General features: G+C 49.7%; 1 protein-coding gene across 1 annotated transcript in view; it reads right to left on the bottom strand.

Annotated features, from left to right (window-relative positions):
* Positions 1 to 24,880, bottom strand: part of EPHA10 (EPH receptor A10) — a gene marked incomplete at both ends in the record, with an annotated part of 37,732 nt that overhangs the window by 7,465 nt on the left and 5,387 nt on the right. Inside the window, 4 exons of the mRNA XM_080693314.1 lie at positions 3,515 to 3,686; positions 5,559 to 5,692; positions 19,203 to 19,553; positions 19,839 to 19,994. Coding sequence (XP_080549440.1) covers positions 3,515 to 3,686; positions 5,559 to 5,692; positions 19,203 to 19,553; positions 19,839 to 19,994 — 813 coding nt within the window. The remainder of the gene's footprint in view (positions 1 to 3,514; positions 3,687 to 5,558; positions 5,693 to 19,202; positions 19,554 to 19,838; positions 19,995 to 24,880) is intronic.

The raw sequence follows: 24,880 nt of genomic DNA on the forward strand, positions 1-24,880 counted from the left end.
AGGTCGCGGGTTCATGGCCAGCCTCAGCTACTTAGTGGGACCCTCCATAACTTAGTGAGACCCTGTTTCAAAATAAGAGTTAGCCGGGCGTGGTGGCGCACGCTTGTAATCCCCGCGCTTGGGAGGCGGAGACAGGAGGATCGCGCAGGTTCGAAGCCAGCCGTGCTGGCGTAAGAGACCCTGTTTCAAAAATATAAAATAGGTCTGGGAGTGTAGCCCGGAGGTAGAAGGGCTTCCAGTACCACCAAAATAAATAAATAAATAAATAAATAAATAAATAAATAAATAAATATAAAAATAGAGTTAAAAATAGGGCTGGGGGTGTAGAGGTAGAATGCCCCTGGGTTCCATCTCCAGTACTGCAAAAAGAAAATCTTTTTTATTTTGAAACAGGTTTCACTTTTTACTGAGCCTGGCCTCAAACCTGTGATCCTTTTGTCTCAGCCTCCCAAATATCTTAAGGGTCACAGAGAGCCAGGAGTGGGTAGAGTTCCTACTCAGAAAGAGAAGGAATGAGGCTGTCAGCTGAGCTGGGAGTAAGGACAGAGGGGAGGTGCCTGAGAGAAGAAGTCTGGAGTAACTACTAAGAATGCAGAAAGTACTAAGCAGGCGCAGTGGCACACTCCTGGAATTCCATACCCAGGAGGCTGAGACAGGAGGATGGCAGGCTCAAGGGCAGCCTTGGCACCTTAGTGATACATTGTTTTTAAAAAATGGGGGAGGCTGGGGGCATTGCCCAGAGGTAGAACACTGCTGGGTTTAATCCCCAGAACAAAACAACAACAAAAAGAGGAAAAATTACTGAACAGCGCTGAACACTGAATTAAAACTAGAAAACACACATGTGCAGGCAGCCTCACCGGGGCAGGAGGACAGCCATGCCTGGGACCAGCAGGGCAGGTGCACACTTTACTTTACTTTCCCTCTTTCTTTCTTTCTTTCTTTCTTTCTTTCTTTCTTTCTTTCTTTCTTTCTTTTTCTTTCTTTCTTTCTTTCTTTCTTTCTTTCTTTCTTTTTCTTTCTCTCTCTCTTTCTTTCTTCCTTTCTTTCTTTGGTGCAAAATTGAGGGTGGAACCCAGGGGCATTCTATCCTCTATTTTATTATTTTACTTTGAAACAGGGCCTCACTAAGTAGCTGAGGCTGGTGGGGCACCTGCGATCCTCCTGTCTCAGCCTCCCAGTCCTGGGATTACAGGTGCACCCGCCCGGCAGTGCTGGGAGCCTCTGGCGAGGGCCTGCAGGGCAGGTTGGCCATGGGTGGGGCCATGGCAGCTGGTGTGGGTGTGGAGTCTCAGGCAGCTGAGAGCCTGGGAGCTGAGGCGGGACCCAGAGAGTGCCAGAGCAAGAGGGGAGGGACAGGAAGGGTGAGAGGGAAACCAGCAAGGCAAGGGCTAACAGGGCACCTCAGAGCCCGGGGTTCTGGAGGTGGACGGGGCCCAGGGCCTGGCTGGTGGCAGAAAAGGAAAGGCGCAGAGCTGCTTGAAACGAGGCGTCCCCGGGGATGCAGAGAGGGAGAAGGGGCCAGGGCAGTGGGGCAGGCAGGCTCTGGGCCGGCCCTCGGGATGCCCACCCCCTGCTCCTCCCTCCCCTCGAGTATGGGCTGGACTCGCTTCAGGTCAGAACACACACAAGCACAATGGGGTGTCGCTTCTATGCTTAGGTGACGGGGCTGGGGAGGAGCTCAGCGGTGCAGCACGTGCCGAGCATGTGTGAGGTCCTGGGTTCAGTCCCCACACCAGAAAACAAACCGAACAACGAGACAAGCTTAAGTGACAAGATAGGAGGCAGCCTGAGCTAGGGAAGGAGAAGGACAGCCCAAGCCCGGGGACCAGCAGGACAGGTGCAGACCACAGGGAGTACGGCTGGCAGTGCTGGGACCTGACAATGGGAGGGCCAGTCTTGGACGCCCTGTCATCCTCTCAGTGCCTGAAAGAATTGGGTGTCACATGGAGGCGCCTTATGGATGGAGAGGCCCGGTGGCAAGGAAGAGCATGCCCCCTGTGATGCCAGCAAGAACTGGAGTTCTCCCTGGCTTAGCACTGGGGAGACCGCAGCACCAGCCGACAGCTGGACTGCGGCTCGGAGACCCTGAGCCAAAGGCACCTGGCCCCACGGCCCCACGTTTCCAACCCACAGAAACCACGAGACAGCACGTCTGCTGTTCTCAGCTGCAGAGACTACGGGTAATTAGTCACAGAGCAATGGATAATAGAGCAGAGGTGAAGCATAATCCTTCATCAAGATCCTGATTTGGGGCCACAGCCCACTGGAAAAAAAAATGCTCTCTAGCTGGGGAGAACCATTCCCTATAGCCAGGGCCACGGGGAGGGAGGCTGAATTCTGAGCGGTCTGTAACAGAGATCGTCAGCCCTTCTCAGCTGAAAGCCCAGCTCCTGCTCCCCGCAAGTCCCAGTCTAAGCCTGGAGCCCTGTTCAGATGGATTCCTCCACCCAAACGCCTTCCCTGCCCAGCTCCACTCGGCCGTCCACATGCTCCCCGGGCATCAAGATGGGGCTCTAATCTACTCTCCCAGCACCTGGCCGGGGTCTGGCACAGGCAGGCATTCAAGCAAAAAGTGCTGTCTTCCTTCCTGGAACTCAGGCTCCCTCAACACTTTATCTTCGCCTCCCTTCGGGCTCGGAGCTCTTCCTATCTCGGATTAGAGTCAGGTAGCAGGTTGGAAAGAATTATTTTCTTGACAGCTGGTGCCAGAATGCCTCTTAGGGGGAACTGCCTTTGTTCAGGAAAATACTTTCATGAGCTGCGCAGGGTAGATAGAGGTGAGATCCTGAGGGCTAGGTCAGCAGCAGGCGAACAACAAAAGAGCCGGCCAAACTGCCCTGCCAGCGCACCACGAAGGGGAGCCCGGGGTGGGCGGAGGGGAAGAGGCAGCAGGGAGGGAGGGGAAGGGCGGGGGCTGCAGGGGCTGTGGAGAAGCTGGAGACATTTTAAGATCAGGATGCCTGATGTTCAGCTTTTGTTTTGTTTGTCTGAGGACTTTATTGAGATATAACGTACATACCGTTCAATTCACCTATTTAATGTTCATTTTGTTCTGTTTATTGCTGCAGACTAACTCCCTTCATGTCCCCGACCTTCAGCGGCATCTGCTTCACGTGCTAAGGCCAGGAAGGAAAATGGACAGTGCCCCATGTCTATGTCATGAGACATAGAAAGGAGAGAAAGGAGAACAGGAAGAAGGGCCTAGCAGTCGCCATGCGATTATAAGCCCCTCCCAAGAAAGTGGCCGCATCTAGGAGAGGGCACAGGATGTCTCCAGACAGCATGGGACAGGTGCTCGGAGGGAAGGCACCAGCCGTGTATGACAGGTGTATGGCTCCTGCTGAATCCCAGGTACTAGGGCAGATACCAATCGAATTCATATGAGTGGATCCCAAGCTCCTTTGCTCACTGGGCTGTAATTCAACTGTTCTGTCATTCTCGCCTCTATTTGTCCTGTCTCCCTGTGCCAGGTTCTCCCTCCAGGCCCTGCCCATGTGCACACAGGACTCACCCTCCTGTGGGGTCTGCACTTCAATGCTGGGGTGGAAGCTGTGGGCCTCCCATGAGGGCCCCAGGGAAGCTGCCCGGATCTGAAAGACGTAGCGGGTAGCTGGCTTCAGGTTGGTGACCGTGACCGCAGGCGCCCCAGTCTTCACCATGGAGTAAGTCTGTTCACTCTGACCCTGGAGAGGATGGAGAAGTGAGGCCCAGACCCAGGACTGGACCCACCCTCCTGGGGGTGGGGGGGAGCGAGGGGGAAGCAGCAGCCTGGGAACATCCCCCGGCTCAACCTTGGGGTTCGTTTGTGATCGGATCCTCAAATGTCATTTCAGCAAGTCCTTTCTAAGCACCTGCTGCACCCATAGTTCCTACCCAGCATCCTTCACTCCTGTCTCCTAAACATCGGTGCTCCTCTGGGACCTGGCCTGGCCTCTCTTCTCACACACATTCCCCTCTTGGCATCAGCTACCATCACTAGGCTGCGAGCCCCAACTCGCGCTCGAGCACAGGAGAGCTACAAGCTCACCTGGATGGCCTAAAGCCCCCAGTGCTCCAGGGGCAAAACCAAGCTCAGCATCTCGCCCCACCTGCTCCTCCTCCTCCATGCACCTAGCTGATGGCGGCCCATCCTCTGGCTCACGCAGGCCACGCGGCCAGCAGTGACTCAGGAGCCCCTCTTCCTTCTGGGTCACCCCTGACACTCAGAGCTCTCAACAGCCTTCTAGTATTCAACAACTATTATTATGTGACTCAGCAGAGAATCCCTACGTGTCGCTGAGGAGAGCAGAGTTCTGACACACGTACTGCTGAGGCTGAGAGAGGTTTCACTTTAATGAGTTTAATTTGTACCAAGGTGAGAAGCAGTTTAACGGTAGATTACGTCTCAGATTTAAAGACAAAAAAATTATGGGTAAAAGAGGTAGTGGGTTGGGATGTGACTCCATTTGTCAAATCATGGCTGAACTGCAACCATATTTCAAAAATGAATACAAGGGGGGGGGGAAGCTAGGCACGGCAGTGTGCACCTATAGTGGAGGCTGAGGCAGCAGGACTACTTCAGTCCAGAAGTTCAAGACCATCCTGAGCAACATAGGGAGACCCCCATCTCAAAAAATAATAAGAATACAGGTAAGCCGGGCGTGGTGGCGCACGCTTGTGATCCCAGCATTCGGGAGGCTGAGACCTGGAGGATCGCGGTTCGCGGACAGCCTCAGCTACTTAGTGAGGCCCTCTGCAACTCAGTGAGACCCGGTTTCAAAATAAAGAATAAAAAATAGGGCAGGGGGTGTAGCTCGGAGGTCAAATGACCCTGGGTTCCATCCCTAGACCTGCAAAAAAAAAAAAAAAAAAAATAGAATACAGGTAGGTTGCAAAAATCAATAGCAGTAAGCTGTGAGCTGGGTGTGATGGAAGTACTTGAAAGGCTGAGACAGGAGGATCACAGGTGTGAGACTAGCCACAGCAACTTAGTGAGACCCCTGTTATAAAACAAAAAAATAAAAATAAAAAGGGCTGGGGGTATAGCTTGGAAGTAGAATGTCCCTGGGTTCAATCCCCAGTAACTCACCCACGTATCCTAGGAGAATCAATTAGCTGTATCTGGCAATTTATAATGAGCATTGCATATATTTCAATATTATAAATGATGTGCTACATACACATTCTTCATATGGGCAAAATTGAAACAATTCCTGCACTCCTTGTTCTGGAGATCTGGTTGTTAAACGTTTCCCAGCACATCACCCAACCTAGCAGAATGTGCACCCATTGGTCAGTTATTTTTTGTGTGAAATTTCAAACAGTATGACATTTCTGTGTGTTCTTTTTCCTTAAAAGGGTTCTACAAACAGGGTGGATAAATTTGGCCACACCAAACCTGGACCAGGAGCGTAGGCACTGGAAAGCCGAGGGGCATGGAGACAGACATCCCAGCCTGCAGGCTATTTAGGGGCCTGGGGGGGGGGGTTGTTTTGGAGAGAGGGTAAGAAGGGCTTTTGCTGGAGGAGGGCAGGCGAGGGGCGCAGGCTCTAGGCCCCTCCCAGACCCCGACCCACCTTCTCGTAGTACCGGATCTCGTACTCCGTGCCGTTGGCCCCAGGGGCGCCCGCGGAAATGGGCTCCCGCCACGACAGGGACACGCTCTGCGGCTCCACTCGGTCCCTGCGGATCTCATCCTCTTCCCAGGGTGCTGAAAGGAAGGAAAGTGGGATTCCCACCCAGATCCATCCCGGGCGGGGGCGGGGCCTGAGCGGGCATGCGGGGGTGGGGCTGGAGGGAGGGACGCGGGGCGGGGCTAAGAGGGGCGGGGCGGGGTCTGCGGGCTGTGGTTGGCTCTGGAACGGCCGGGGGCGGGACCTGAGGGGCAGAGCGCGTGAGACCCAAGGCTAGTGACACCCCTCTCTACAGCTCTGCAACACATCTTTTGTCTGCGGTGTGAGGGGAGGGGAAAACCTCTGCAGCCGCTTCACTCTGGTGGGGGGTTCTAGTCCCTCAGGCTCTTTCTACACTTCCTATGACAAGAAAGCATCTAGAGGCAGGAAGGACAGCCATTCCATAGTCCAGTGGTCTGGTCAATGAAGCAATATACTCAACAAACGAATGGAAGAAAATTACCGAACAAAATAACAGCACGCCCGTAATCCCAGCGTTTGGGAGGCTGAGACAGGAGGATCGCAGGTTTGAGGACATCCGTAGCAAGAAGTGAGTCATCAACCTAGAAAGCCTGACCTTGTTTCAAAATAAAAATAAGCCGGGCGAGGTGGCGCATGCCTGTGACCCCAGTGCATGGGAGGCTGAGACAAGAGGATCGCAGGTTTGAAGTCAGTCTCAGCAGGTTAGTGAGGCTCTTAGCAACTTGGCCAGACTCTGTTTCCAAATAAAAAAATAAAATAGGGCGGGGGTATAGCCCAAAGGTAAAAGATCCCTGAGTTTCACCCCCAGTACTACAAATAAAATTAAAATTAAATGGGGCTAGGGGTGTAGCTTTGAGGTAGAATGCCCCTGGGTTGAATCCCCACTACTGGAAAGAAAGAAAAGAAGAAAGAAAGATTGTCCTTCTTTCCTTTCTTTTTTCTTTCTTCCTTTCTCTCTTTCCAGTGCTGGGGATCAAATCCAGGGCCTCACATACACTAGGCAAGCATTCCACCACTCAGTCACATCTGCAGCCCAATAAACTGCAGTCCTATACACTAACAAAGAAGAATTCAAAAAGGAAATTTAGCTAGGGGTGTTGCTGTCTGGTAGAGTGCTGGCCTAGCATGCACAAGGCCCTGGGTTCTACTCCCAGCACTGCAAGAGACAAAGAAAATAAAAGAAGTAACCCCATTTACAATAACCTCAAGAAAATAAAGTACTTAGAAATAAACTTAACCAAAGAGACAAGCAACTTGTACACCAAAAACTCTAAAACATTGTTGAAATAAATAAAAAATATAAATAAGTAAAAAGATAACCTGTTTTCAGGGAATGAGATGCTTCATATTTTTAAATGTCTATACCACCAAAAGTGATTCACAGAATCTATGCAATTCCTATCAAGATTCCAGTGGACCAAACACAGGCCTCCACACATGCCAGGCAGGCACTCTACTACTGAGCTACATCTCCAGCTCTACCCAGTGGCATTTCTTTTTTTACAGAATTAGAAGAAAATCCTAAAATCCATAATGGAATTTCAGAGGACCATGAATACTAACACAATCTTGAGAAGTAAAAAATAAAGTTAGAGGCTTCATAATTCCTTACTTCAAAATATATTACATGCCGGGCGTGGTGGCGCACGCTTGTAATCCCCGCGCTTGGGAGGCAGAGACAGGAGGATCGTGCAGGTTCGAAGCTAGCCCCGCGCGCTGGCTTAGGAGACCCTGTTTCCAAATAAAAATGCAAAAATAGGTCTGGGAGTGTAGCCCGGAGGTAGAAGGGCTTCCAGGAACCCCAGTACCACCAATATATATATATATATATATATATATTACAAAGTTATAGTAATCAAAATGGTATGGTACAGGCATTATAAACCAATGGAATAGACTAGGAGCCCAGAAAAAAACAAACTTTATGTGTCTAGTCAAATGGTCTTCTGCAAGGTACGAAGGTTAAGCTATAAAGAAAGGATAGTCTCTTCACCAAATGGTGCTGGAAAAAAAACTGAATGTTCACATGTGAACAGAATGAAGTTGTACCCTCAACTGACAACATACACGCATACTCAAAATGGATGAAAGCCCCAAATGTAAGACCTGCAACTATTAAACCCCTAGAAGAAAACAGGGGGAAAGCGTTGTAACGCTGGATTTAGCCACGACTCCTCTGATACATCAAAAGCAAAAATGGCCGGGCGTGGTGGCGCACGCTTGTAATCCCAGCATTCAGGAGGCTGAGACCTGGAGGATCGCGGTTCACGGACAGCCTCAGCTACTTAGTGAGGCCCTCCGCAACTCAGTGAGACCCTGTTTCAAAATAAAGAATAAAAAGTAGGGCAGGGGGTGTAGCTCAGAGGTCGAATGTCCCGGGTTCCCGCAAAAAAAAAAAAAAAAAAAAAAGAAAGCCAGGTATGTTAGCACATGCCTATAATCCTGGTACTTGGGAGGCTGAGTCAGGAAGATTGCAAGTTTAGGGTCAACTTCAGCAATTTAGCAGATTCTGTCTCAAAATAAAAAATAAAATAGGGCTGTGGGTGTAGCTCAGTGGTAGAACTCCCCTGGGTTCAATCCCTAGCACCACAAAAAAACAAAACAAAACAAAAAAACAGAAAATAAGTGTTGGCAAGGATGGGGAGAAATTGGGACCCTTGTGTTCTGTAGGTGGGATTGTGAAACGGTGCAAGCGCTGTGGAAAACAGTATGGAGGTTCCTAAAACATTTAAAAATAAAACTATCATGTGAGCCAGCAACCCCACTTCTGGACTGCATCCAAAAGAACGCAAAATCTTCAGTTTGGAGACCTTCTCTTGCCACATTTGTCACAACATTATTCACAAGAGCCAAGCGGTGCGGACACCCAGTGTCCATCAGCACATGAACGGTCATGTGCACATTTAAAGGATGCAGGTAAAAATACAGAAAAATCCTGCCATGTGCTCTATAACAGGAGCAAACACCAGGGCATGATGCTAAAATAAGCCAGTCACAAACAGACACCACACGATCCACTTTTTCAATGAGGTATTAAAGTGGTGAAACTTTCAAACAGAAAGTAGACCGCGGTTGCGGGGAGGAGACGGTGAGAGAGGGAGGGAGCTCTGGGTAGGCATGGCGCTTGAGTTCTGCAGGAAGGAAAGTTGCAGAGGTCTGCTGTGCAGCGCTGTGGGAACCGTGAACACTGCTGCTCTGTACACTTACAATGGGCTCAGATGGAAGAATTTATGCCAGGTGGATTTGTTTGTCTGTTTTTATAGTACTGGAGATTGAAACCAGGGGCGTTCTACCTCTGAGCTATATCCCCATCCCTATTTTATTTTGTATTTTGAAAAAAGGGTCTCACCAAGTTGCTGAGGCTGAACAAACCTGAGATCCTCCTATCTCAGCCTCCCCAGTACAGTGACCTCACGCATGGGTCATCATACACGGCTTAATATGTATTTTATACCATGATAAAAAAAATACTGATGCCCAGTCCCAGCCAAAATAATTAAGTCATATCCAGGTATGGTGGTGCACGCTTGTAATCTCAGTACTTGGGAGGCTGAGAGAGGAGAATCAGAGGTTTGTAGCCAGCCTCAGATACTTAGTGAAGCCCTCTGCAACTTAGTGAGACCCTGTTTCAAAATAAAGAATAAAAAGTAAGACTGAGGGTGTAGCTTGGAGGTAGAATGCCCCTGGGTTCAATCCCCAAAACTGCAAATAATAATAATAATAATAATAATAATAATAATGTCATAAACTCTGTGGGGTGAGGCTTAGGCATTAGTGTATGTGTGTATATATATACATATGTACATATATGGATTGAATGCAGGGCATTCTACTTCTGAGCTACACCCCCAGACCTATTTTTTAATCTTTGAGCTTCCTGTCTTAGCCTCCCAAATACCAAGTACTAGAATTACAGGTGTGTGCCAGCCTTTTTTTTTTTTTTTTTTCAGTATCAGGGATTGAACCCAGGAGCATCCTACCTCCAAGATACACTCCCAGCCTTATTATTTTTTTTATTCTTTATTTTGAAACATGGTCTCAGTAAATTCTGGAGGGCCTCATTAAGTAGCTGGGGCTAGCCATGAACCTGCGATGCTCTTATCTGTCTCCCAAGTACTGGGGATTACAAGTGTGAAGTGTGTGCCCCCACACCCAGCTTTGCTGCCTTTTTTTTTTTTTTTTTTTTTTTGCGGTACTGGGGATGGAACCCGGTGCATTCTACCTCTGAGCTACAACCCCCAGCCCTGTTTTTTATTCTTTATTTTGAAACAGGGTTTCACTGAGTTGCAAAGGGCCTAAGTAGCTGAGGCTGTTCACGAACCTGGGTCCTCCTGTCTCAGCCTCCCAAATGCTGGGATTACAAGCCTGCGCCACCCGCCCGGCTTTTCCTGCCATTTTTGTTTGTGTTCTTTTGACTCTTTTGGTTCTAGGTGTTGAGCCAAGGCCGTTCTACCTCTGAGCCACACCCCCGGCCCTATTTTATTGTTTATTTTGAAACAGGGTTTCACCAAGTTGCTGAAGCCAGTCTCAAACCTGCGACTCTTCTGTCTCAGGCTCCCAAGTACTACAGACATGGGCCACGACCCAGCACTGCGTACTTATAGTTAGGTAGACAGATAGCTTGCTTCTCCATGAGTCCAATGTGCAGACAAGTTTGAGAACCACTGTTCTAGATAATGTGAGATGAAAAGTAACATACACACACATACACACACACACACACACACACACACACACACACACACACGCACACACACTGATGCCAGAGATCACTGGGAAGAAAAGCCATGGTTCACTTGGGCGTGACCAGAGGAGCATTTCCCAGAGAAGTTGAAAAGGCACAGGATGAGTGGGTCGGGAGCCATGGAAGGTGACTGAATGAAACCATGCAGGAAAAAGATCTGCAAAGAGAAGAGAAAGCTGGGCGTGGTGGTACACCATTGTGATCCCAGGACTTGGGAGGCTGAGACAGGAGGACCGCAGGTTCGAGGAGAGTCTCAACAAGGTGTGAGACTCTCATCAACCCAGTGTGACCCTGTTTCTAAATAAAAATAAAATAGGGATGGGGGTGTAAATCAGAGGTTGAATGCCCTTGGGTTCAACCCAGTGACACACAGAAAGAAAGAGAGGGGGGGGGAGAAAGAGGAAAATATTTAGGAAATAAATCCAAGAAACATGAGCATTATGAGACAAGCAAAAGCTAAGCATGGTGGCGCACACTTGTAATCCCAGCATTTGGGAGGCTGAGACAGGAGGATCTTGGTTTGTGGCCATCCTCAGCTATTTAGTGAGGCCCTTTGCGACTCAGTGAAACCCTGTTTCACAATAATAAAAAATATGGCTGGGAATGTAGCTTGGAGGTAAAATGCTCCTGGGCTCCATCCCTAGTACCACACACACACACAAAAAAAGATTGACGGGCAAGGAGCCGGGTGTGGTGGTGCATGCCTGTAATCCCATTACTTGGGAGGATGGCAGGTTTGAGGACAGCCTCAGCAATGTAGTGAGACTCTGTTTCAAAACAAAAGGGTTGAGGGTGTAATGTAGCTTGGAGGTAGAATGCCCCATACACAAGAGAGAGAGACGGGGCTGGGATGTAGCTCAGTGGCAAAGCGCCTGGGCGCTCTGGAGTTCGATCCCCAGTTCCAAAAAGACAAAAAAATTACCCTTTAAAAGAGAGAGAGAAGCCGGGCCGTGGTGGCGCACGCTTGTAATCCCCGCGTTTGGGAGGTGGAGACAGGAGGATCGCGTAGGTTCGAAGCCAGCCCCTCTGGCTTAAGAGACCCTGTTTCCAAAAATAAAAAAAGTATAAAATAGGTCTGGGAGTATAGCCCGGAAGTAGAAGGGCTTCCAGGAACCCCAGTACCACCAAAGAGAGAGAGAGAGAGAGAGAGAGAGAGAGAGAGAGACAGACAGACAGACAGACAGACAGACAAGGAAAGAGAAGCTTGAAAAGGAGGAGCCAAAGAGGCAGAAGGACAACCAGGGGCAAAGAAGGCCACAGCAGCCCAGAGAAATGTAAAGGGAGTTTCTCCCTAACTCTCGTGACTATGAGCTACTGGTCCATAAGCAAGTGATTCCTCCTGCGTAAAATGGAAACCATAAGGGCTCCCTTCAGGCTGCTGGGAGAACGTCCTGAAGTCCTGTAACAAGGGCTCGGCACAAGGCGGGCAGCTGGAGGAGCCAGCGGTCGGAGGAGCAGGATAAGATGCCTCAGAGCTCCCGCCAGCCTTCACCAGGCGCAGGCTCCGGGACACTTGGGGGCTGAGGGCAGTGGACACCGGCTAGAGACTGGGCCTGCGCTACTCACTCTGAGAAGTGCTTGCATGGGGCTCCCAGTCTTAAATGGCATCTATGTAGCAGCATCTGCCTCCAGACTCTCAGATTTTTTTTTTTTTTTTTTTGCAGTACTGGGGATGGAACCCACGGGCACTCTGCACCCCCAGCCCTACTTTTTATTCTTTATTTTGAAACAGGGTCTCACTGAGTTGCAAAGGGCCTCACTACATAGTTGAGGTGGTCCACGAACTGTGATCCTCCAGTCTCAGCCTCCCAAATGCTGGCATTACAAGCGTGCAGCATCATACCCAGCTCTCCCAGATTCTAATTAAGAACATAAAGCGCTGGTCACAGTGGCCCATGCCTGTAATCCCAGTATTTGGGAGGCTGAGACAGAAGGACTGCAGGTTCTAGCCCAGTCTCAGCAACTTAGTGAGTTTCTCAGAAACTCAGGGAGATCCTGTGTCAAAACAAAAAATAATAATAAAGAAGGGCTGGGGGCATAGCTCAGAGGTAGAATGCCCCGGGGTTCAATCCCCAGTACCACAAAAAAAAAAAAAAAAAAAAAAAAAAAAAAAAGGAGAGAAAGAAAAAGAAAAGAAGACAGAAAGAGTTGAAAACCCATGAGGTCACCATGATCTAGTCTTAACAGCAGATGCCAGCATGGGGATGGGAGTGGGTGCCACATTTTTACCTCTGATAGAGCCAGAGGAACTAGATCGAACAGTCTGACTGTAGTGAACCCCAGGCCATGCTGCCCACAGAGTGGTACTGCCTCCTATCTAAAAATAACTTGAAAAATCCTTTATTTCTCCCCCCAGTATCCGATCCTTAGGGACGAATGTAAGGTCTTTGTGAATTGGACAATGCCCAGCCATCACCCTCCTGCACAGTTGCTTTTGAGGAAGTGTTCTTTCCTGTGCCCCAGGAGTGCCTCTCATCCTGAACTCGCTTTGAGATGGCAGCTCCCCCAAAAGATCTGGGCACAAAGGCACAAGGAGCAAGACGCTTCCCAGGAGGGAGCACCGCCCTCTGTAGAGACCCAGGCTAGGAGTGTCATTTATCCACTGCCTTTGTGCGGAGCGGAGCGTCAGATGGTCAGGAGACAGAGGTAGAAAATGGCTCCCTCTCAGATCCTCAGAGGGACGTTAGAAGAAAGCCCAAAGAGCCAGGCATGGTGGCGCATGCCTGCAATCCCAGTACTCGGGAGGCTGAGACAGGACTGCCAGCTCGAGACCAGTCGCAGCAACTTAGCAAGGCTCTAGAGCAACTTAGGAAGACCCTATTTCCAAATAAAAAATAAAATAAGGCTGGGGGTGTAGCTCAGAGGTAGAATGTCCCTGGTTTCAAGCTCCAGTACCACAAAAGAGAGAAGAAGCAGAAGCAGAAGCAGACCTGATAAATCTGAGAATTAAACTAAAAATCTGAGCCCAAGTACTTGCTGTCCAGCTGCAGATCTGTAATGAAACCCAGCCAGTGCCCGAGTGGGGCCAAGAGCGCAGCAGACCCCAAGGAAAACCTACCAACAGCCACGCCCTGTCTCTGTGACTCAGTCCAAATTTACATTCAAGGTGTACTGACTCCCCATAGATAACTCAGGTAGAATTCTGATTGTTCTAACATGACATGTATGCATGCAGTCCCTGTACTGTTGATTGGGTAGGTCTGGGTCTGTAATCCAGGTTCTGGCCAATAATAATAAAAAAAAAATTAGCTGAAAGAAATGATGATTCTGAGAAAGGATTTCTGGTTTTGAAAAGATACCTAAGCTGGGCTTGTGATCCCAGTACTCGGGAGGCTGAGACAGGAAGATCATAGGATCAAAGCCAGCCTCAGCCTAGTGAGGCTCACAGAAACTTAGTGAGACCCTGTTTCCAAATAAAAAAAATAAAAACTAGGGCTGGGGGTGTATTTCGGAGATAGATGGCCCCTGGGTTCCACCCCTGTATCACAAAATGAATGAATGAATGAATGAATGAATGATACCTAGGCTGGGCATGGTGGCACACACTTGTAAAACCAGTACTTGGGAGGCTTGAGACAGGAGGATCGCAGGTTTGCGGCCAGCCTCAGCTACTTAGTGAGGCCCTCTGCAACTTAGTGAGACCCTGCTTTCAAATAAAAGAATCAAATTGGGCTGAGAGTATAGCTCTGAGGTAGACTGCCTCTGGGTCCAATCCCCAGTACCACACACACACAAAGGTACCAACAAGGAAGAAATGGTTATTTTCTGCCTCTGGATGGTCAGGAGGTGACGTCTGGAGCTATTTCAGCCACCCTGCCACCCTAAGGGAGCCAGCCTTTGTGATAAAGAGGGCCGAGTAGAAAGACAGAAAGAGCCTGGTCCTTGAGGGCACTCTTGAGCTGCGAAGGGAGCCAAGCTCTAACTCTAGTCTTCTTATGTGAGCTAAGAAATCATTTTAGTTGAAGTTATTTGGATCAAGATTTATTGTGCCTTGCAGCTAAAAACCTCATAAGCAATCCAAAGGGCAAGTCACATATTTTCCTTAGTTTTGGTTTGTGTTTTTTGGCAATCAGCTATCTCCTTGTTCTAGAACAAATAAACAGAAAGCAAGAAATTGGGCCCGTGAAATATATTCAGAATAAGGGAACATCAACATTATTCTGAGGACTCAGGAGGGATCTGTCTCCGAAGGACTTAGTGTGACAGAGGACAGCCTGGCATCTTTAAGAAGAAAGAGCAGGTGTGGTGGCGCACGCCTGAAGTCCCAGGACTTGGGAGGCTGAGACCAGAGGATCGCAGGTGTGAGGACAGACTCAGCAAGTAGTGAGACTCTCATCAACCTAGTGAGACCCTGATTCAAAATAGAAGAAAAATTTAATAGGGATGAGAGTTTAGCTCAGAGGTAGAATGTCCCCAGGTTTAATCCCCAGTGCCAAAAGGTGAAAGAGGAGGAGGAGGAGGAGGAAGAGGAGGAGGAGGAGGAGGAGGAGGAAGAGGAGGAGGAGGAGGAGGAGAAAGAGGAGGAGGAGGAGGAGGAGGAAGAGGAGGAGGAAGAGGAGGGAGAAAGGAAGGAAGGAAGGAAGGAAGGAAGGAAGGAAGGAAGGAAGGAAGGAAGGAAGGAAGGAAGGAATCCAGGCATGGTGGCACACACTTGTAGTCCCAGTTCTTGGGAGACTGAGACAGGAGGATCGTAGGTTCAAGGCCAACCTCAGCAACTCAGCAAGACCCTGTTTCAAATGAAAAATAAGCCAGGCATGGTGGCACACATTTATAATCCTAGTACTTGAGAGGCTGAGACAGGAAGATCGCAGTTTCAAGGATAGCTTCAGGAACTTAGTGAAGTTCAACAACCTAATAACACTCTGTTTTCAAATAAAAAATAAATTGGTGTATAGTTTGGAGATAGACTGCTTCTAGGTTCAATTTCCAGTACCACAAAATAAAATTAAATAAAAATTAAAAATAGAGTCAGGGTGTAGATCAGAGGTAGAATACTTCTGAATTCAATCCCTAGTACCAAATAAAAAATAAAGAAAAATAAAAAGGACTGGAGGTATAGCTCAGAGATAAAATGCCCCTGCCCAATACCCAGTAACACACACACACACACACACACACACACACACACACACACACACACACACACACACAAACACAAATAAATAAATTAATTAATTAATTTGCAGTAAGTGCTCCTGGGCATGGTGGATAATAATCCCAGTAACTTGAGAAACTGAGGCAGAAGGGTCACATATTCGAGGCCATCCTGGGCAACTTTTATCTCATAATAAAAGATACAAAGGACTGGGGATGTGGCTCAGTGGTAGAACATCCCTGGGTTCAAACCCAGCACACACATACACACAGAAAAAAGTTATAGGGGGCCACTATTTTAGACTAGGTTTCTATACTTGATCTAAGTAGAATCACCCTTGCTAAAGTTACATATCACCAAACCAAAACTAAATCATTACCCAGCCTTCCAAGAAGTCAGAAAGGAGATGACAGCCCCAATTCTCAAACAGACCAGTCGTAATGGGCATCACAGTGACGCTCCAATTTAATCCATATATCCTTTAATCCTCACAAACAAAAAATAATCTGAAGTAATCTGATATTGACCAGGCAGTTATTTACCTATTGTTCCATCTCAAGACCAATCCAATTTTTGTTCTTTGTTCTGATTTTTTTCAATCTTTTTTTGTCTATAAAATCAACTTTTGCCAGGCATGATGGCGCATGCTTGTAATCCCAGCATTTGGGAGGTTGAGACAGGAGGATTGCAGTTTGCAGACAGCCTCAGCTATTTAGTGAGGCCCTTTGCAACTCAGTGAGACCCTGTTTCCAAATAAAGTATAAAAAAAGGGTCTGGGAGTATAGCCTAGAGGTAGAAAAACCCCTGGGTTCCACCCCCAGTACCACAAAAACAAAACAAAGAATAAAAAATAGGGCTGGAGATGTAGCTTAAAGGTAGAATGCCCCTGGGTTCCATCCCTAGTACTGAAAAAAAAAAAAAAAATCAACGTCTCAGCTCAGGGAAACACTTATTCTGTTTTTATGGAAAGAAGTGTTGCTTGATTTTAGAATGGAAAAATAAAGACAATGAAGATTTTTATAATGTGTGTGTGGTAATAAGGATTGAACCAGGGGCATTCTATCTTGGAACCACATTCCAGCCCTTATTTATTACAAGCGTGTGCCACCACACCCGGGGTTTGTAGCTGTCTTTACACCCGCGGTCCTCCTGTCTCAGCCTCCCAAGTCCTGGGGTAACAAGCATGCTTGCCACCATGCTTGGCCTTATTTTTTATTTTGAAATAGGACCTTATTGCTGGGCATGATGGTGCACAACTATAACCCCAGGACTTGGGAGGTGCCACTGCACCTGGCTTAGAAAAGGGATTTTATAATAAAGTAAAGTAGCCTAGGCAATTTAGTGGAACTATGTCTCAAAATGAAAAAAATTTTTTTTGTGGTACTGGAGATTGAACACAGGAGTGTTGTTCTATCTCTGAGTTACATTCCCACCTTATTTTATTTTATTTATTTAGAAACAGGGTCTAAGTAGTGAGGCTGGCCTCAAACCTGTGATCCTCCTATCTCAGCCTCCCAAGTACTGGGATTATAGGTGTGTGCCACCACCCTGGCTCAAAATAAAAATTACAAGCTAGGCATAATCTTATTATCCAGACATAGACAACTATTAATGTTATTAGCTGGGTATGATGCTTTTTTTTCCCTTTTTTGTGTGGTGCCGGGGATTGAACCCAGGGGCATTTAACCTCTGAGCTACACCCACAGACTGATTTTTTATTCTTTATTTTGAAAGAGGGTCTCACTAAGTTGCAGAGGGCGTCACTAGCTGAGGCTAATGATGAACCTGTGATCCTCCTGTCTTAGCCTCCCAAGTACTGGGATTACGAGCGTGCACCACCATACCCAGCTTCTATACTGTATTTTTAAAAATGTAAATGCAACAGCAAAGGTTAAATCACAGCAGAGATAATAAAGAACAGAACTGTTATTCCAGAGAACCAGGCAGAGTGGGAAATATCTCTCTAAAGGCAGGGAAAATGGATTAAGAGCTAAAAATGATAAAGGAAGGGACAAGGTTTGAGAATCAGAAAATGGCTGTACAACCTACGGCTTAGAGAGAGTCTTAAGAGATATACTAGAGCTATCAGAAATTCTATTTGAGGCAGTAACTGAAGAAAACTTTTCCCAGAATAAAAAGTTATGCAGATCAAAAGGTTTGCTGTGTTCCAGACAAATTCAAGGAGAAGAAATCCATAGTGATTTAAAATTTTAATTTTCATCAGTAGGTTAAGGAATTATTCCAACATTGGTGTGTGTACACACATATACACCCAAGTTACTTGCAAAAGAATGAAAATAACCCTAGACTTGGCTAAACAACTGCCAGAAGACAGAGACAGGTCACAGAAGACAGAGCAGAAGGGTCACCAAGCAATCACATCTCCTCAGATAGGAAAAGCCGCAGAAACCCTACCCACTCACTTATCTTTCTTGCAAAGGACACTTGAGGGATTACTTAAAAGTGTACAGTGGCTGAGCGACAAATCAAAAGTAAATGTCAAGAATGTGGAAGGTGTAGAATAAAAGGCTGCAGCTCTTCATTAATTCATTTCAATTCCAGACTCACAAGGGCTGTGGCCCGAGGGTTCTGTTCCCTCCGGTCTGACCCTGCCTGCTGCCCTGCCCTTTTCCAGGACCGCCAAAGAGGGTGACTGGTGTGAGAAGGGGGACACACAACAGGACCCCTCTTTCTGAAACTATGATTCTGCTCCCACTGCAATCTTTTTTTTTTTTATATATATCGGGGGTTGAACCTAGAGCTGTTCTACCTCCAGCTATACCCCCAGCCCTTTTTCTTTTGAAACAGGATCTGCTAAATTGCTGAGAGGCTTACTAAGTTGCGGAGCCTGGCTTTGAACCTGCAATCCTCCTGTCTCAGCCTCCCAAGTACTGGGGTTCCAGGCGTGAGCCACCGTGTCTGGCTTCGTGTGTTAAATTTGAAAAGACAAAAGCCTTTCCATTTCTTTTTTGCAGAGACGGGCATTGGCAGAGCGGCGTGGGACACGGGTCTGCACCGTGGTCATGCGAAAGGAGGGCGCCCAATGCCTCCTGCACTCTGAGACCCTCGCATCCTCTGGAGACCCTCACATCTTCTGGAGACCTTCGCACACTCTGGAGACCCTCATATCCTCTGGAGACCCTCGCATCCTCTGGAGACCCTCGCATCCTCTGGAGACCCTCGAATCCTCTGGAGACCCTCGCATCCTCTGGAGACCCTCGCATCCTCTGGAGACCCTCGAATCCTCTGGAGACCCTCGCATCCTCTGGAGACCCTCGTGCCCTCTGGAGACCCTCGCATCCTCTGGAGACCCTCGAATCCTCTGGAGACCCTCGCATCCTCTGGAGACCTTTGCGCCCTCTGGAGACCCTCGCACCCTCTGGAGACCCTCCCATCCTCTGGAGACCCTTGGACACTCTGGAGACCCTCGCATCCTCTGGAGACTCTCACACCCTCTGGAGACCCTCGCACACTCTGGAGACCCTCGCATCCTCTGGGATCCACTGGCAAGGAATCACCTGCATCCTCATCCCTCTCTCAGGGACTTGGGGATGGCTTGGGAGCCTCGGCGGGGGGCTCCAGGCTCGGGCTTAGTGGCCACCTCGACTCCTGCGGGGGTGCTGGGTGTTGGCCCAGGCCGTGGTTTATGGGGGTGGCTGTCCCGGGAGGCTGAGCGGGCCCGGGCGTCGGGGGCGGGAGGAGCGCGCACCTGCGGCGGCGGCCTTACCCCCCGGCCCGGTGGAGACGGTGACCTGCGCGTAGGTGGCTCCCGCGGCGGCCGCCGGGCCCGAGACGCCGTTGAGCGCGGCCACGCGCACGGTGTAGCGCGCGCCCGGCCGCAGGTGCAGCAGCGTGGCGGCGCGCTCCCGCAGGCCGGCCTGGCGCGGCACGAAGGCCACGCGCGGCCCGCACGGCTCGCACGCGCCCGCCGGGCCCTCGCGGCCGCAGCGCAGGCACAGCAGCGAGTAGGTGACGTCGGAGCGGCCCCCGGAGTCGGCGGGCGGCAGCCAGCGCAGCCGCAGCGCCAGCGGGGAGCGGCTCAGGCTGTACTGCAGGTCCCGCGGCGCGGACGGCGGCCCTGGGCGCGGGATGGGGGGGTCAGGGCGCCAGGACGGGGCACGAAGGGGCCCCGCCGGCCAGGGCCCGCTGGGAGCCCAACCTCATTCCGCCCTCTGAATTAATTCTCCCAGCCGTCCTGGCTCCTGCAACCCCTGGGGCTCTGCCCCCACGGGGCTTCCCTCCCTGCACCCCGCATCCCCAGCCCCGCCTCCGTTGGAGCCCCTGCCCCCTCCCCCCGCTGGATCACGTCCTTATTGCCGGTCCCCAGCGCCCCACCCTCCGCAGTGCGGCCAGGGACACTCACGGGTGCAGGAGGCCGACGGCGGGTCGGTGGGCGAGCGCGCGTAGTTATCCTGGCACACGCAGAACGTGGAGGCGCTTTCCGGGGCCCGGCTGTGCTCCGGGCACGGCGAGCAGAGTGGCCGTCGCGGGGACACCTTGTAAAACCCTGGGGGGCAGGCTGCGGAGAGGGGCCGGTGAGGAGGGATCCTCCACAACCCCCTTTCCGCCTGCCCCATAGAGAGCGGGGTTTACGCCCTGTGATAGGGCCTCAGCTGCTGCAGCGTGGGCCCCCTGGGGTGGCAGCTCCTGGGCACCCTAGTGCTTCCTAACTTAGTAAATGTTCTGTGTGGGCAGGGAGCGTTGAGGTCGCTTACTTCTGTTAATTCTTTTGAGCCTCTTAACTATTGGTGAGGTATGACATCATCCTCACTGTGAAAAAGGAGGAAACTAAACTGGGTTGGGCGTGGTTGCACACGCTTGTAATCCCAGTACTTGGGAGGCTGAGACAGGAGGATCACAGGTTCTCCGCCAGCTTCAGCTACTTAGCGAGGCCCTCTGCAACTTAGTGAGACCCTGTTTCAAAATAAAGAATAAAAGGGGGTGGGGGTGGGCTAAGGATGTAGCTTGGAGGTAGAATGCCCCTGGGTTCAATCCCCGGTACCACAATTCCAAGAGGTTAAATCAGTTGCCTACGGAGGCATGGTGGCCCACACCTGTAATCCTAGTTCTTGAGAGGCTGAGACAGGAATATCAAAGGTTCACAGGCAGCCTCCGCTACTTAATGAAGTCTTCTGCAACTTAGTGAAACCCTGTTTCAAGCATAAAGAAGAAAAGCCGGGCGTGGTGGCGCAGGCTTGTAATGCCCGCACTTGGGAGGCGGAGACAGGAGGATCGCGCTGGTTGGGAGCCAGCCTGTCTTAAGAGACCCTGTTTCCAAATAAAAAATATAAAATAGGTCTGGGAGTGTAGCCCGGAGATAGAAGGGCTTCCAGGAACCCCAGTACTGCCAAAAAAATAAAAAATAAAAATAAATAAAGAAGAAAATAAGGGCTGAGGATGTAGCTTGGAGGTAGAATGCCCTGGGTTCAACCAATAATAATAATGATGATGATAATAAACAGGATTGGGTGTGTAGCTCAAAGGTAGACTTCCCTGGGTTCAATTCCCAGTAACACACACACACACACACACACACACACACACACACACACACTCAGCTGCCCACCCATACTGCTCTGAGGCCCCCGGAAAGCAAGTGAACCAGAGACTGTGGTCCTGATGTGAGGAAGAGGCTGGAAGAGGGTGGTGTCCAGGTTCCCGGGGACACACTTATGCATGCGACACCACAGAGGCACACTGTTGTCAAAGCTCGTCCTCCCACCACCATCCTTTGGAACTGGTGTGTCATAAATCCCCACACTCTGGGCCCCAGTTTAGAAGTGGAGCCAGCCAAGTGGATGGGGTGAGGGGGCCGAGAGGCCTCAAAAGTTCCCAGTTCCAGTGAGTCAGACCAGTTCTAGCCTTGACACATACTCAGTTAACTGCCTCTCTGACTCCCCTGGCCCCACCTGGAGCCCAGCTGCTAAGAGCACATGGGTTTTTATGTTCATAAACAACTGGGATTTGTAGCGGAACCATATACCAGTTATTTGCTGTGTGGCCTTGGGCATGTAGGTTGACCTCTCTGAGGCTTGTGAAGAATACCCACCTCAACAAAGCTGTTAGAAGAGGAACTGAGATGAAACATGTAAACCTCTCGGGGGCTTTTACACAATAATAGTAGTAATTACTGTGCCTCCCTCACAGACCTGAAGTGGAAACTAATAAACACCCACTTTTAAACATTTCTCACCAGCTGGGCCAGGGAAGGATGCCATGGCTCCTGGCTCCTCCTCTCAGAGCTTTGCTCCCTACGCCTCCCCTCTGGCTTGGCTGGTGGTAGAAGGCTGGCTGTCTCGGGCTCCAGAAGATGGGGTACAACAGCAGGGATAGAGCCTTCGAGAAGAACTGTCTGGGAGGGGCCAGGATTTCCATTGTCTGAAAAGCTCAGGCCTGAGCGGATCCCTCTTTCCCAGAGTCCTGGGCAATACGGCGCCAGAGAGGTTCTCAGCAACCCCAGAGCCTTGGGGAGTCCCTGCCTTTGCCGCAAAGCCGGGAACCAGCTACGGTTGTCAGCAACCCGGTCAGGGACTCAGGAGGCCTGGGCTGCAATGGTAGCTAGACGACTCCTGGTGCCTCTCTGCCCTTCAGACACAGTCAGTTGGAAATAATAACCACAGTCGGCCCCCCGCTGTGTCTTGGAAGAAGCAAGGGGGCTGGAGCCTGGGAAGGCAACCCTGTTTGCATGGGCTCAGGGCCCTGGAGAGCGGGAAACCTCCTCTCCTTCCCTCCACATGGGACAGTGGCCTGCAGGTCCCATCACAGGCAGCTGTGATCTCTGTTTAGAAGTGGTGCATTGATGAGCAGATGAGGAGAGGAATTCTTGAGGCCAGCACCTGCCTCCCTTCCTCAAGGTCGAGTCTGCATGTCAGGAGGTGTCTAGCTCAGCTCCCCTTGGCCTGGTCTTCCTGCAGCTTTCCTAGAAAGAGCTGCAGTCTTTACTCATATAATTTTTTTTTTTTTTTTGGCGGTACCAGGGATAGAACCAAGGGACATTCTACCTCTGAGCTACACCCCTAGCCCTATTTTTTTTTTTTAGTCCTTTTATTTTTATTTTATCTTTGTGGTACTGTAGATGGAACTCCAAGCTACACCCTGCTCTATTTTTCATTCTTTATTTTGAAACAGAATCTCACTGGGTTGCAAAGGGCCTCACTAAGTAGCTGAGGCTGTCCTCCAACTGTAATCCTCCTGTCTCAGCTTCCCAAATTCTGGGATAGAAAGCGGGTGCCACCACACCCGGCTGGCTTCTTCTCTCTTTCTCCTGGAAGACTGCACCATCTTCCTCATCTTCTGGCTTTTCATCCTTCTCTCTCCAGGTGTGTGTGTGTGTGTGTGTGTGTGTGTGTGTGTGTTACTGGGGATTGAACCCAGGGGCATTCTCCCTCTGAAGTACAGTCTCCAGCCAGCCCTATTTCTATTCTTTATTTTGAAACAGGGCCTCACTTAGTTGCTGAGGCTGGCTGCGAACCTGCAATCCTCCCATCTCAGCCTCCCAAGTACTAGAATTATACACATGCACCACCATGCCTGGCCTTGAATGCTCTTTTTGAAAATATAAATCCAAACATGTTGGATCTCTCTCCCTCGGTCAAAAACATAAAGCTTACCACATACCACACTTACTGAGCACTAACCGTGCTCGGTCCCTTCCTGCTGCCCTGCTTTGCACACAATTCCTAAGCTCAGAATGTTCTCTGCTGCCTGGAATAAAGACCTTCTCACTTTCCCTGGGAAACTCCCTCCATCCTCAGCCTTAACTTCTCCCTTCTCCCTGGTCACACTTGTTCACTCAACACATTTCCACTGAAAACCTCCCACCCACATATCCTGCTATGGACAGACACTGAGGCTGCTGGGATGAATAAGACCCCATGCCTGAGCCCAAGAAGGTCCTGGTCTAGTGGTGGAATACAGACAACTAGATCACTGCGTACCCTGGATAAGTACAGAAATAGAGGGTGCAGTGCATGCAGATCCACTGTCAGGAACCGCATCCTCACCATGTCTGGAGTGTGCAGGAAGGTTCTTGCCTGGGAGCGTCTTCCACACAATTCCCCCAGGGTGGCATTCAGCTATGTATATACAACAAGACCTGAATAAATTCAGCCGGAATGTCCTCAACTCATGGGGAATGGATGGTTGAAGAAAGGGAAGAGTAAGTTTAGTCACTTCCTCCCCTGTCTTCCCCCTACACACACCCTATCTCTGTTATGACACGCGTCACCCTCTGGTGTCTTTAATCTTTGCCTCTGTCCATGTAGATGTGAACTTCTCAAGGGTTAGGCCTGTGTCTGATTCATTCTGTTGCCCTGGCACCCAGAAAAGGACCTGGCTTAGAAAATGCACCCCTTGATCTTCCTCCGTGAATTGCACACATCATTAACCCCATCCTTCAGCTCCGTTTCCAGACCCTGGGAGCAGAAAGGTCTGTCTCTAGGGCCCCTACAGACCTGAGAACCCAGCCCAAACCCCATCTTCCCACCAGAGGACAGGCTGATCCTAGTTGAGTGAGGTGAATGGGATTTTCGCAGCCAGGTAGTACAATTTCTCACTCTCTAGAGCTCAAGAAAGCTCCCTGACTGTTGTGGTGGCACACGCCTGTAATCCTTGTATTTGGGAGGCTGAGACAGGAGGATCACAGGTTCAAAGCCAGCCTCAGCAAGTAGTGAGACTCACCAACCTAGCAAGACTCTGTTTTCAAATAAGAAATATTGGGCTGGGGATGTAACTCGGAGGTAGACTGCCTCTGGGTTCAATCCTCAGTAACACACACAGAGTCACACACACACACACAGAGAGAGAGAGAGAGAGAGAGAGAGAGAGAGAGAGAGAGAGAGAGAGAGAGAAGAAAGAAGAAGGGGGAGGAGGAGGAGGAAATCAAGCTCCCTGCCAGCCTCTGACTAGTTCTGCTACTGTAAGAGGGAAGTGTGACCAGGGGCTCACCGCCTACAAGGAAGCACAAAGCTCCTGCTGCTGGAGAGTTCTTTCTCATGCACAGGGGAGGCAGCTTGGTGTAACAGAAAGAACTCCAAGCCAGATGTGCTGGCACATGCTTGTAATCCCAATGAGGCTGAGACAGGAGGATCACAGGTTTGCGGCCAGCCTCAGCTACTTAGGGAAACCCTCTGCAACTTAGCGAGACCCCGTTTCAAAATAAAGAATAAAAAATAGGGCTGGGGGTGTAGCTCGGAGGTAGAATGCTCTTGGGGTTCAATCCTCAGTAACACACCCACACAGAAAAAGAAAAAAAGGAAAGAAAGAAGAAAGCACTCCAGAGCTGGGCAAACCCGGATTCAAATCCTGGCTCCCAGTTTTCTAACGCTGCAAATGAGCTGATAACTTTGAGGATGTTTCCTGTCTGTGAAATAGGAAAAGCGATGCGTGTATTGCTCGGCAAATAAA

Source organism: Muscardinus avellanarius (genome assembly GCF_963383645.1).
Source record: "Muscardinus avellanarius genome assembly, chromosome: 3".
In the NCBI taxonomy this organism is placed as follows: Eukaryota; Metazoa; Chordata; class Mammalia; order Rodentia; family Gliridae; genus Muscardinus; species Muscardinus avellanarius.